Genomic DNA, 13,726 nt, shown 5'->3' with positions numbered 1-13,726 from the left:
TGGGTAACGGTCCTTCTGCAGTCGGAGGGGAGCCACTTGAAGGTCTTTCGAAGGATACGAAGGCAGTTGAATCTGGTGGAGGCGACGGCGTTGATCTGGCGGTTCATGGAGAGGAAGGAGTCAAGGATGATGCCGACGTTCCGAGCGTGGCCTGTGCTCCCGAGGGTTGAGGGCCACCAGGTGTTGTCCCAGGCGGAGGTGCAGAGACCAAGGATGAGGACCTCGGTCTTCTCTGAGTTTAGCTTCAGGCAGCTGCCCTTCATCCAGGCTGCCACTTTCTTCATGCCTAGAGGATGGAGGAGCCCAAAAGCTGACAAGAGTTTCATCAATAGACCGGTGTGTGACCTCCTCCTCCTCATAATATTTGTCCTCAAAATCCTCCATAATGCTCGGGGACAAAGACAATAGTTACTTGACAGGGGTTAGTTATAGGGAAATTCCCTGTAAGTTTAAAACAACCCTTAGGGTGTAATTAATGTGAGCGCTGGGACCGCAACTCCCTACTCTTACTGAGGGTAATTATCTTGCCTGGACCAGTCACTTGATTCTAAAGAAAGTCTTACCTGAGATACGGGTGTTGTGCTCCAGGCAGGGGCTCTGTAACCAGCTTTGTTTTAGACTACTATCTTCCCCTGTGTGTTTAATTACAGGCAAAATACTGAGGAATACAGGAGCTGCCGAGCGAGTCTCTCCGCAACAGTTACACTCCTTGAACTGAGTGGAAAACGAAACTCGCCATCCGTGTGTGGTAACGACACGCCAAGGTGCGCTGTAAAGAAAAGGATATGGTCCCCTCGCGGTGGAGGGACGCACCGCATCCAGAGCCTGCCGGGTAGAAAAGAGACTGCGTGAGGAGGTGGTCAAAACCATTAAATAATGCTGCACGAAGCTGGAAATACACAAAGCCTTTTGCACGCTTATGTGAAATGCTCGAGTGAGGCAGAACATACACAAATAGCCTTGCGCATCATACAAATAAACAAAATTTCAGTCAGAGTGAAAAATTACTTTACTTGGTGCTGCTGGAGCAACGAAGAAAGAGGAGGGTAGAGCGTCCTCAGGGGAACGTCACCAGTCATCCAGGCTCAGGGTTAGACAATGTGTAGTTGGTCTTTTTCTATCTCCATGGGTAATGTAGTTTGTTATTTTGTTTGTTAATGCTGCTGAAGTAATAAAGTACAGAAAGAACAGCCTACTCCAAAGCCTCAGGTCCTGACATGGAATTACTTTACACATTACCTATTAAGTCTGACTGCTCTGTGCCAGGCTACCAGAGAATGAGCATAGGTCAATTTAGGTTGTGTGTCTAACTTACCTTGACTAGGATTGTGGTCCCTACTTGGACAGGGTGCAAACCGCTACCGACTGTAGACTCAATTTCTAACAATTGTTCTTCGAACTAAAGCTGCTTTTCACCTGAAGGTTGTCAGGCCCTTCCACATGAGTTAGTTTATCACACTAACATGTTTCTTTGCCCTTCCTCATCCCTCCAAGGAAGAATCACTCAATCGCCTCAACTGCAAGTGGACCAAAGTGGGGCCTATATTTACCAGACTAGAGAATATTAGGTGGGCTCTCAGCACTTTGGGGGCTTTTCTAGATCAAATAAAGAGAACCCCACAAAGAAGAGGATCATCTCGAGATGGACACTCCTGTGCATCAAGATATGTTATGGGTTGGCTAAGAATCAGCCTCTGAAAGGCCTGCATGCTCACTCCACCAGAGCAAATGCTGTCCCCACTGCAGTGGTGTATGGTGTGCCAGTGTTTTACTTCTGCTAGGCTGCTATGATGGCATCAATCCATAGGGTCATAAAGCATTACTGCCTGGATAGCCAAATCTTGCGGTAGTGGCACTTTTCTCGGTCTGTCTTGCAGAATTTCCTGGTTTTAGCCATTCTTAAGACCCACCACCTGTTGAGGTACTGATTTGATATCGACCCATAAGGTGAATAATCTGGGATTAGAAGTATCCCTGAGAAATAAAAGTTACTTACCTTTGGTAAAACTCTTTCTTGTGGATAGACTCTCTAAATACAGATTCTCCACCTACCCACTCTCCTCCTCTTTCTTTGGAATGGTCTCATCTAGTCCATACTAGTAGGATTCCAATCTAGACATCTGCACGCTGGTACAATTTGATTTCTAAAGGCTCTGCGTTCAACAGATCAGAAAGAAACTGACTACAGAGTTTAGAGGCGACTGCTGTATAGGGGCCTAAAGTTCCATCTTGGGCAGGAAGGACCTGGTGTGGAGCCGCACCTATTGAGGCTGAAGAGGATTGCTGAGAAAATTCTCTAGATCCAGTCTGGCGCCTAGGGGTATTCACTTGGTGAGGAATCTGCAGTTAGATAGTGTATCCACCAGAAAGAGCATTACTGAAGGTTAGTAACTTTTTTGTCTACTCACCACAGACTACATAACTTAAAACAATATATATATAAACATATGAAGGGACTACCTGAAAAGAACAGGCAGGTTTTGTTATTATTTTCACAGATGGGACTAGCAACCCACCTGGACATCCTAACTTCAGTCCCCCCTTCATAAGCTTAGGATTCTGGAATTTCTTGGGCTTAGCTCAGGCCTTCTGCCTCCAGGAACAGACATCTGCCTCCTTTGTTTGTCATTCTTGCTGTTCTGTGACAGACTCTGCATTCTTTGTGAAGGTGTTGTATCACATACTCCTTGGTTGTCATAATTTACACTGAGTCCAGACAGTGTCTGTTTCTAACCCACTGCCATCTCGCTTAGTGTGCCAATGGGGTAAGGGAACTTTTTTCTACAATTTATTTCTTTGCGTATGCTAAAGCAATTTTTTGATGTTAAAGGAGGAGCTTTATTAAGGGCAGTTGTAGCGATTTGTTAGAAACAGTGACAGTCTATTTTCCCATAGATGTCCTATATCTGTAACACGTATGGTCACCGCCAGAAGAACATATCTTACATAATATTGTTCTAGATCGAAGGTGCTTGTGGCAATTGTGAAGCGTAGGTCTCAAGTGTTTACGATGTGGACTAACGCACTCTGTTTCGATCCGTTGTCGGTAGGTGAGGTGGAATTATTTCACATAGGTCGGTGGTGCAACGGTAGGTTACCCTGCTGAGCGTATTCAGGGTATTGAAGACCAAATCTTTGACATGTGTTTCCTGAACACCAGGACTCACTCCTAGCTTGCACTCCTTTATATTTTCCTTAAATGATTACTCCATAGTTTGTTGTTTAGTTGTTTGCAAAATTTATTTTCATTTTCAAACTTTGTTAGTTAGCGAGTTTCTTTTCTCATATGACATTTCATTTTTATTAATAAAAAGGGGAAAGGTATGATGAGAGGTTTCCTGCCGGGAGCCTGCAGGGAAGACACGCCTTGGGGAAGCCGCCGCCGCCTTATTCAGGACGTTTTGGGTCTTGGTGTCGATAAGAAAATCCCCTGACGAAGGGCGTTATCGCTTGAAATGCATTGGGTTTGATATATAAATTTGGCGAAAAATATGATACAGAAAATGAAATGTCATATGAGAAAAGAAACTCGCTAACTAACAAAGTTTGAAAATGGAAATAAATTTTGCAAACAACTAAACAACAAACTATGGAGTAATCATTTAAGGAAAATATAAAGGAGTGCAAGCTAGGAGTGAGTCCTGGTGTTCAGGAAACACATGTCAAAGAAAAAATTGTGAAGCGTAGGCCAGGTGCTTGTTGGGCAGCAGTTAGATGTAATCATAGCAACAGCAGAGTTGATTATTGACTACGTAGGCTACATCTTGTTATGCATTTCTAGTGCTACAGGGTATTAAGTCTCTAAATATTGTTCCCTTGGCCAGTTTAGGGCCATCAGAGGCAAATATAGTGTTCCTGTCAGCCTGTGCAGATCAAGAAGAACATCTGCACTGCTGCCTTACATCACTCAAGGCTGCAGAGCTCTCTAAGGTCCCAGCTAACTAGACACTCCCACTACCTACCTTTCTGCAGAGTGGATATCATTTTACTACCACCACTCTGTCATTCACTCTGGGCCCAATGACTCATGGGGCCTGCCATCTTCATAACTTCCATGATGAGCTGCTGTCAGTTGACCTAGTTCTGTGTGCTATCATAGCAGTTGAATCAGCCTCTCCTCTTTCCCTGATGATTCCTCTGTGCACCATCACTTGGCCATGGGGTACTACTATCACGTCACCACTCGTCACTCAAACCTCAGTTGCCCTTTGGATCCACCATCTGGTGGTGCCACTCTCGAACCCTGGGATTAACAGTTTATTGCATCACTGTCTGCCATGGCCTGCACTGATGTCTCCTGAATCCTGTTGTATCAGATATTACCTTGCTATACCGTTACTCAAGATGTTGCACCGCTCCCACCCTGCCCGATTACCTCAGACTAGGGAGACGCTCTGCCTTTCTGCAGTGCAAGCGGTGGGCCAGCTTCTCCCTTACCTTGTAGTTGGTCCAACGGTGCGGGCCTTGGTGGGGGCTGTCCTGGAACTTGGGGAGAGCAGACAGCCCACGTGGTATTCTTGCCGGCTGGCCTTCTTCCCAGAGTTCCTCCCTGGGGATTCTGAAGGGATATGTAACAGCCCAATACAAGATGGCAGACACCATTTTTCCTCCTATGTTATACCAAACTGTTATAGAGGGTTTTTTATGATTCTGTTTCCTTTTCCTGTTTAAGGTCTATTTAAGGAAGGGTTTACTAGACATCTAATCTGTTGCAACCCTTTGTGTACTCGTCATGTTCTCTTGCTCCTCGATCCATCCTTGCAGCAGTTCCAGCTCCAGAATTTATCTTCTTGGCCCATCTTCCACTTCAGACCCTACTCCAGGTTCCATTTTTTCCCGTCCTGCAGTCCTTCTCTACATTGTGCTTTGATACCAACTTTGAAGCTCTACCACCTCTTGGAAGTGTTTTGCCTTGTAGATTTTCCTCCTTGGGGCTTCTTCCGGGGGTGTTTTCCTGTTTGGCACTTTCTAGTATCAATTGCAACATGTCTACCAGAAAGGGTTGCCCATACATCTGTCAGACTAAGACTTGGATTACCAGACACCGAAACCACCTGGGGGAGCTCACTAGGTGTCAAAAGTCATGACACAAGATGGATGGATGTCTGTGCCAATACAAAGCTAAAAGCAACAGGCAGTTAAAAGTAACATCTTCTGTGTTACATGACCAAAGTCTTTGCGAGTTTAGCCCCTCTTCCCACCTTTAAAAAAAAGATGCTGTTTGTATAAATCTGATCAGGCAGTGATAAGTTTGATTACTTGGACTTGCAGAATGTTTCGTCTTAATATTGTTCTGGACACCACTGTTCCCACTGTCAAAATATATGAGGAAAACCTAAGTCTGGGGTGGGGGTAATAGAATAAATATGATGGTATTTAGCTGACCGTTATGTTTTGTGAATTATGTATCTGAAAGAGATAATTAGTCATAGATTCCTTACCTTGGAATTACCCCAAGACGTCAGACTGGATCCGGAACATTTTTCTGTAGCAGAACCCCAGTGCGTCGTTAGGTGGTGTTGGTTGAATCTGTGTCCTTCGTCCGCGTCATGGTTGCTGGGATGATGTCGCAGTGCCAACTCAGACGCTGCCCCTGCACGTTGACGTCAGTGATATCTTTTTCCGATCCAGCCAGCGCAGATCTGGAGAGAGCGTGCCCCTCAGTCATTTTTTGACTAAACTTTTTTTGACTTTTGTCAACATCTTTTTGAGTCTTCGACTCATTGTAGCACGAGGGATGTCCCGTCGCCTGACCGGCTTTAAGCGTTGTGACTCATGTCACAAGTTGATGTCTGTCACAGATCCGCACCTTGTGCGTCTCTGGTGCTTGGAGCGCGACTATGACCAGAAGTTGTGCTCTGACTACTGGGCCATGAATCCGAAGTATTTGCGGGAATGGTCCCGAAAGCTCTTGGATGCCCGGCAGTCCGCTCCATGTCGTTCGAGGTCCCGGTCGAGAGGAAGGTCTCGTGATTAGTTGTGGAGCCACCACCACTCGTCATCGAAGTCTTCGCACTCCTCGGGTAAGTCGAAGCACAAGAAGAAGGCGAAGAAGCAGCATCGCCCTTCGCCTTCTCCCCGTCCATCGGCTGACCCGGGACCCAGAGCGTGGCGCTCTTCAGCTATGTCGTCAGAGCCTGCTCCTGGGACAGCTCGGCGCTTCCCTCCTTATCCCGGAGCATCCCCTGCCCAGCTTCGAGCCTTTTACAAGGTTCTTCATAGCATTTTAGGGCAGCCCAACTCCGCAGGTGCGCCTTCGGGTCCCATGGACTCGGCTGGAGGCCCTGGGCCTTCGGTGCAGGCGCCAGAGGGCCCCTAAGGATCCAGGCCTGGATGCCGATCAGCGCCGGTCGACCTCACAGTACCTTCTCCGGGGCCGATTCCAGTGACAGTGCCCCCGACGCCGGTTGTGCCCCCAAACGACGTCGACCCCAGTCTCAACCCCGACCTGGACCCAGTGCCGGACTGACATCGGTACCGGCAGCAGAGGGTACTTTTGTGCCTGTCTTCATCCCTGGCATTCCCTATCGCCCTGAGTGGCAGCCAGAGGAGGGTGAGGAGGACTGGGATGGGTCTGGAGACCCTTTAGCAGAAAAGCTTGAGGAGCCGGACTGGCAAAATTAACTGGGTGATGCCAGCGGTTTGGATACCTCCCCAGACTTGGCATGTCCTCCCCCCAACTGTGGCTATGGAGGAGAGTTTCTTATGCAGCGGTAATTCAGCTGGCAGTGGCCTCTTCGGACCCCCTGCTGACTTTTAATGAAGCCCTCACAGACCTCTTTCTGGGCACTTGGTCCAAGCACAGCACAGGGGCTCCTGTGGACAAGATGATTGCCCGAAGCCCGGGCCCAGGCGACCCACTTTTCCTCTCCCAACACCCTACCCCGAGAGCCTGGTGCTTCAAGTTTCTTCTTCTAAGGGTGTATTCCCTACTGCCCCCCCTTGGCCCCCACATCCCCAAGATAGGGAATCCAAGAAGCTGGACCACTTTGAGAAGATGTTTTCTTCTGCCAGCTTAGCACTGCTTTTGGTGAACACTGCATGCCTCTTGGGCCATTATTCCCAAACGGCGTGGGAGATACGGTTGCGCTAGTGCTGCCACAGTGCCAGAAAGAGCCTTGTCCCTTCTCACCTGCGCAGTGGCAGAGGATCGAGAGGCAGCTAAGTTCTCCATTCGGTGTGGGCAGGATACCTCGGACAGTCTAGGCAGAATGTTTCCATGTCAGTAGCCTTGAGGCGCTACGCCTGATGAAGACGCCTGGTTTCTCTTGGAATGTCCAATTCACCCTTTTTGATATGCCCTTTGATGGCTGATGCCTGTTTGGCGACAAGGCGGACCCTGAGCTCAAGCGCTTCATGGATTCTAGGGCTAAGGCCAGATCCTTGGTCCTCGCAGCAACCTTTACCCTATGCAGTCTGCCTTTCGCCACCACATTTCACCCAATCTTGCCACTGTGTTGCGTAAGCTACCCAGCCTCTGTGTAGCTTCAGACATGGGACCCAGCGACTAGGGTCTGGGGTCTAGCGGGCGGGCCAGTCCACCCATAACCCCCATGCAGCAGCCTCCAAACCCTCCTAGTTCGAACTTCCACGGCCACCAGTTGCCAGTGGGCTGCAGGATCCGCCATCACCTCCCCACTGGCAAAAAATCACGTCAGACAGGTGGGTTTTGCAGATAGTCCGAAGGAGCTATTCTCTCCTCTTCAAGACTACCCCTCCCTACCTGCCACCATCCCTCCATCGCATGTCGGAGGATCAGTTGGCCCATCTCCACCAGGAAGTTGCAGCTCTCTTGGCCAAGGGAGCTATCGGAAGGGTTCCTGTGCCCAAAGTCAGTCGTGGTTGCTACTCCCACTACTTTCTGGTACCCAAGAAGGACAAAGGCCTACGTCCTACCTCAGGGCCCTCAACTGCTTCCTCCTGAAGGAGAAGTTCAAGATGCTCACTTTGGCTCAGGTCCTGTCTAACCTCAAACCCAAGACTGAATTGTAGCATTGGACTTGCAGGACTTCATCTTCCATTTCCCCGCCCTGCCTGCCCAAAGGCGTTACCTACGGTTCACGGTGGGCTACGAACATTTTCTGTTTACCGTGCTCCCCTTTGGCCTTACCAGCTCCCCTCTGGTGTTCGCGAACGTTATGGTGGTGGTTATAGCTCATCTGCACAGATCAGGGGTTCCAGTCTTCCCCTATCTCGATGACTGGTTGTTGAAGGTGGGCTCTCTCCAAGCAGTCGTCTCTCACTTCCAGACTATGGTGGACCTCCTGCACTCGCTGGGGTCACTATCAATGTGCCAAAGTCACACCTGACTCGCTATCAGAAGCTCCTTTTCATCGGAGCAGTTCTGGATACAGCGAAGTGTCAGTCTTATCCTCTCGTGCAGCAAATCTGGGATATTCGGGTTATGATACTGATGTTTCAGCCTCTATCCCCGATTTCGGTGACGATGACCCTGAGGCTGCTGGGCCTCGTGGCTTCCTGCATCCTGCTGGTGGATCATTGCCAGGTGGCAAATGCGGGCTCTGCAGCGGGACCTGAAGTTCCAGCGGATGCAGCATCAGGGGAATCTTTCTGAAGTCCAGATCTCGGAAGGGACTGCACGTCAATTGCAATGGTGGCTCACAAACCAGGATTGGCCCAGCGGCAGATCCCTCTCCCTTCCGCTACTAGAATTCACAGTGGCGACGGATGCGTCACTCCTGGGATGGGGCAGTCAACTGGGAGAGGCGGAGATAAGAGGTCTCTGGTCTCCGGCGTAGTCAAGGCTCCATATCAACCTTTTGGAGCTCCGGGCGATCCGTCTTGCACTGAAGGCATTCCTTTCTTCTGTCAAAGGAAGAGTAGTGCTGGTGTTCACAGGCAACACCACTGCCCTGTGGTACTACAACAAACAGGTCTGGGTGGCGTCGTGGGCGCCATGTCAAGAGGCTTTTTGCCTTTGGACATGGCTGGAACATCAGGGCATATCTCTGGTGGTTCAACACCTGGCAGGTTCCCTGAATGCCAAGGCGGATGACCTCAGCCATCAGTGCATGATAAATCATGAATGGCGTCTTCACTCTGAGGTGGGGCAAGGTCTCTTTCGGCAGTGGGGAGAGCCTTGATTAGATCTGTTCGCGACCGAAGAGAACACGTAAGGGCAGCAATTCTGCGTATTGCAGTTTCCAAGGCAGCACTCTTGGCAACACTTTTCGTCGCAAGTGGAATTCTGCCTGTACCACTTCTGCCCAGAGTAGAGAAGATCAAGTGCAACCGGGCCCAAGTCTTTCTTGTGGCTCCGGACTGGGAATGATGAGTCTGGTTCCGAGCTCTTGAGCATGGCCATCGATTATCCAATCAGGCTGCCTCTCCGGGAGGATATTCTGCCACAGCAGCAGGGGACAGTCCTCCACCCAACCTTGTCCAGCCTCTACCTCTTTGAGTGGAGATTGAGCGGCAACAGTTGACAGATTTCGACCTTCCTCACAAAGTCATTTAATGTCATTGTTGCAGCCAGGCGTCCCGCCACTAAAATGGTATTCGCCTGTAGATGGGACAAATTTGGGGTATGGTGCACATCAAAGGCTGTGTATCTCCTCTCTGCCCCTCTTTCAGAGGTTCTCCTCTTCATTCTATTTTTGGCCCAGCAGGGCTGTGCTCTGGGCACTCCTAAAGGCTACCTTTCGGCCATCTCAATGTTTCTGTGCCTTCCTGATCATCCTTCTCTTTTCAAGTCTCAAATTGTAAATAGATTTCTAAAGGGCATCTCTTTCCTCCTCCTTTAGCAATGCCTCCGTGGGACTTGAATCTTGTTCTTACTTACCTTATTTGTGCTCCCTCCCAGCCACTACATAATGTCCTCTTCTTACCTTGAAGACTGCTTTCCTGCTTGCTATCACATCTGCTCTCAGGGTGAATGAGCTTCAGGCTCTTTCCTCTAAGCCTCCTTGCACTTCTTCCGGACAAGGTGGTCCTTCGCACTAGGCCCTCTTTTTCTGCCCGAAGTGGTTACCTCTTTCTACATAGGTCAGACCATCACATTGCCCACTGTCTTTCCGCCTCCACACCCTTCCAAAGAGGAGGAGAGACTCCACCGTCTGGACTTAAAACATGTGCTGTCCTTCTACCTTGACCGCACTAAAGATTTCCGGGTGGACTATCAACTCTTCGTGGGTTATGTGGTCGCTAAGAAAAGTCTGGCTGTGCACAAACGTGCCATCTCTCAATGGGTAGTCGTTTGCAACAAAATCTGCTATTCTTTGGTGAAAAGGAACCTCCAATAGGACTGTGCACCCATTCTACCAGGGCGACGGCTGCCACTACTGCTTTGGGACATGAAGTCCCGCTCATTGACATTTGCCACGCAGCCATGTGGGCATCTTTCAGATGAACATATTACTTACCTTCGGTAACGATAAATATGTAAGAGACATATATTAGTTATAGATTCCTTACCCCCCACCCATTCTCCCCGTTCTGTGAACTAACTTCTAGAGTAGGGGACTCCCTTTCAGGGCCCTCGTTTTTTGCACCAGTGGTCAGTGTCTTGCATGCCTTTGCGCTTCTGGCGTGGAAAGTCATGTCAGAACAGACATCAGCGTGCACAGACGGCATCTAAGTCGACACCGCTGCGACCCCAACGCTGACAACGCATGTGGAGACGACCGACACTACCTACCGACATGCAGGGGTACTGCTACAGAAAAATTCTCCAGATCTAGTCTGACACCTGGGGGTAGTTCTAAGGTATAGAATCTATAACGAATCTATTTCTCTTACAGATATATCGTTACTGAAGGTAAGTAACTTGTTCTTTCCCTTGCAGTTTTATCCCAAACCATGTAATGTACGCCTTTGTGCAGTTATATTTATTATTACTGTGCTGCAGTGGTTATGTGAATGGTTTGAGTAAAGGCACTGCCACATACTACTTTCATTACTGCTATCTACATTAAACACCACTAAAAACTTTTTTTTTTTTACTAGCCTCTTCTTAAAAAGATGTTTTAATCTGAGATGCTTTTGTGATAGTTTTGTATTAACGTGACTCAACAGTTTCTCGAATCACATTTTAATGCTCCTGCTAAATGAACACCAAATGTGTCTCTTGATAATTGACAAAAAAGTGGACTCTTAAACTAGGTTTTGATCATTTTCCTGATTGTGTGTTATCGGATTTATATACTGCTTTTGAAATATTTGTTATCACAGATCATACTAATGGAATTAAATTGCATTTAAAAACCTGTAGGTTTCGCCTTCGCAAGAAAACCTGGAAGAATCCTGGAACTATATTTTTGGACTATCATGTATATGAAGATGAAATTAGCCTTTCTGGCAACCTAGAAGTCTTCCTAGAGGTCCTTGAAGGTAGGGAGCATGTTATACTCCATTTAAAATAAATAAAAAGAATAATTGTTCCATATTGAAACTGTATGCAGTCGGATTTCAGTGCCTAAATAAATCTTCATATATATATATATATATTCACTGAAAAAACCATAGGTTATAGACCATATATAGTTAGGGATTAGCATTTAAAAAACCTTATTTTATTTGCACAAAACCATTGAAATTCCATATATAGTTAGTTGCACTAACTATATATCGCGGACCCGCAATCCACTGCTAATGATGTCACATATTACATCATTCATGACATGGTCAGTGACATCACTGATGACATCTCAAATGACATCACTGATGACATCACTGATGACATCACTGATGACAACACCCAGTGACTGTATGTTTCTGTAAAGTTAAAATATGTCTTACATATTGAAGAATGAGTGGATGTATAAGTGTCTGGATGAAGGATTTAGTAGGTGCATGACTGACTGTATGAGAGAATGATTAAATGTGTCTCACTGAGTGTATGGGTTAGTGATTAAAGTGTCTTAATTTGGCAATCATTATTTATGTTGTTCTGTAAACTGCTGCATGTTTAAATCAGTAGCTATATCAGTAACTATATGGGTTATTGAATGGTTGCCCAAGTATTTGTATGGGAGACTGAGTATGTGTGTGGGTGGCTGGGAGGTGTATAACTCTGTGCATAGATGTGTGAGCAGTTGATTCCCTAGGTGTATGGGTTCAAAAGTGCATGTAGAAACAGCTGTATGGACAGTTGACTGTGTGCATGAGTATATTGGTGAGTGAATGGATATCTCAGTGCTACATGTCAAAGTAAGTACATATGTAAAACACACTCCATGTGAGAGTTGACATATATAAATAACTGAACATAAGAGCCAGTGAATGTGTGAGTGGCTGTATGAATCATTGTGAACTTGTATCAAGGATTGTATAAGAGAGTAAATATTTGTTACTATATGTTTGAATAAGTAAGGTGTGTATAACTGTATAGTTGAGGAAATGGAGATGTGATTGATTCTTTCCATGACTGACTAGGTGTGTGAGTAACTCCATGGATGTGTGACAGTCTGTGAGTGCCTGTTTACACTGAGTATATCTAAGGTTATATTAGAGTCTGAAGATGTATTATCACATAAATGATATCATCAGTGATGTAATCAGTAATGTCAAATGAGATGTCAGTGATGTCATTTGAGATGTCATCAGGGATGTCATCAGTGATGTCATTTGAGATGTCATCAGTGATGTCATCAGTGATGTCACTGACCATGTCATGAATGATGTAATATGTGACATCATTAGCAGTGGATTGCGGCTCCGCGATATATAGTTAGTGCAACTAACTATATATGGAATTTCAATGGTTTTGTGCAAATAAAATAAGGTTTTTAAATGCTAATCCCTAACTATATATGGTCTATAACCTATGGTTTTTTCAGTGAATTTTCAAGGTTTTGTAAATGCAAATTCCTAACTATATATGGTCTATAACCTATGGTTTTTTCTGTGAATTTCATTGGTTTTTTAAAAGCTAATATCTATAGCTGTAAAATATATTCTTTATTAAGTGACGTATCACGTAGCCCGTGAGACGCCTCATGATGCATCGCATAACCGTGACGTATCGTCTCTGCAGCGCAAACCAAACCCAAAACTTAAGCGCGCCAGAACACGCTTAAAGATATATATATATTTTTTTAACCTTAATTAGACAAAATCCACACGTGCACATATCACAAACGTTCAAAAAACACAATATGTCGGACTCCCGTTACGCTGCCGGTTAGCTGCCCGGTTAACGTACCAGGAAGCACCTTTACCGCGAAAAATCGCAATTTTTTTTTCTTTTGCCCCGCAGGGAACTTTAATAGCCCCCTCATCAATCCTAGGGGTTCAGGAGGGGTCTGCCTTACCCCTTTCATTCATTTACACCTTTTTTTTTTCCACCTCTTGTCTCTCGATCCCACAGAGAGACAAGATGGCGGCCGCTCCAGACTGTTTACAATGATAACAGCCAATCAGCTTCTCCTCAGACTCCTGTTACACTGCCGGTTAGCTTCCCGGTTAGCTGCCCGGTTAGCTGCCCGGTTCGCGTACCAAGACGCGTCTCTACGGCGAAAAAATCGTTTTTTTTTTGTTTGGTTTTTTTGGGCCCCGCGTGGCTTTATAATATCCCCCTCATCAATCCTATGGGGTCAGAAGGGGTCTACCTTGCCCTCTTTCCTTCATTTCCCTCTTTGTTTTGGTCTCCTCTTGTCTCTCGATCCTACCGAGAGACAAGATGGCGGCCGCTCCGGACTGTTTACAATGTTGACAGCCAATCAGCTACTCCTCAGACTCCCGTTACACTGCCGGTTAGCTTCCCGGT

At 46.7% G+C, this 13,726-nt stretch overlaps 1 protein-coding gene across 4 annotated transcripts in view; it reads left to right on the top strand.

The window, feature by feature from the left end:
* The window catches only part of USP47 (ubiquitin specific peptidase 47), a 1,494,847-nt gene that overhangs the window by 1,311,480 nt on the left and 169,641 nt on the right, over positions 1-13,726 (top strand). For all 4 annotated transcript variants that reach the window (XM_086955947.1, XM_086955945.1, XM_086955948.1 and 1 more), the window contains one exon: positions 11,231-11,349. In XM_086955947.1, the coding sequence (XP_086812073.1) occupies positions 11,231-11,349 (119 nt within the window). The remainder of the gene's footprint in view (positions 1-11,230; positions 11,350-13,726) is intronic.

This window comes from Lissotriton vulgaris, chromosome 2_1 (genome assembly GCF_964263255.1).
Source record: "Lissotriton vulgaris chromosome 2_1, aLisVul1.2, whole genome shotgun sequence".
In the NCBI taxonomy this organism is placed as follows: Eukaryota; Metazoa; Chordata; class Amphibia; order Caudata; family Salamandridae; genus Lissotriton; species Lissotriton vulgaris.
Note: the sequence above shows the minus strand (reverse complement) of the source record. Positions and strands in the feature narration are given on the sequence as shown.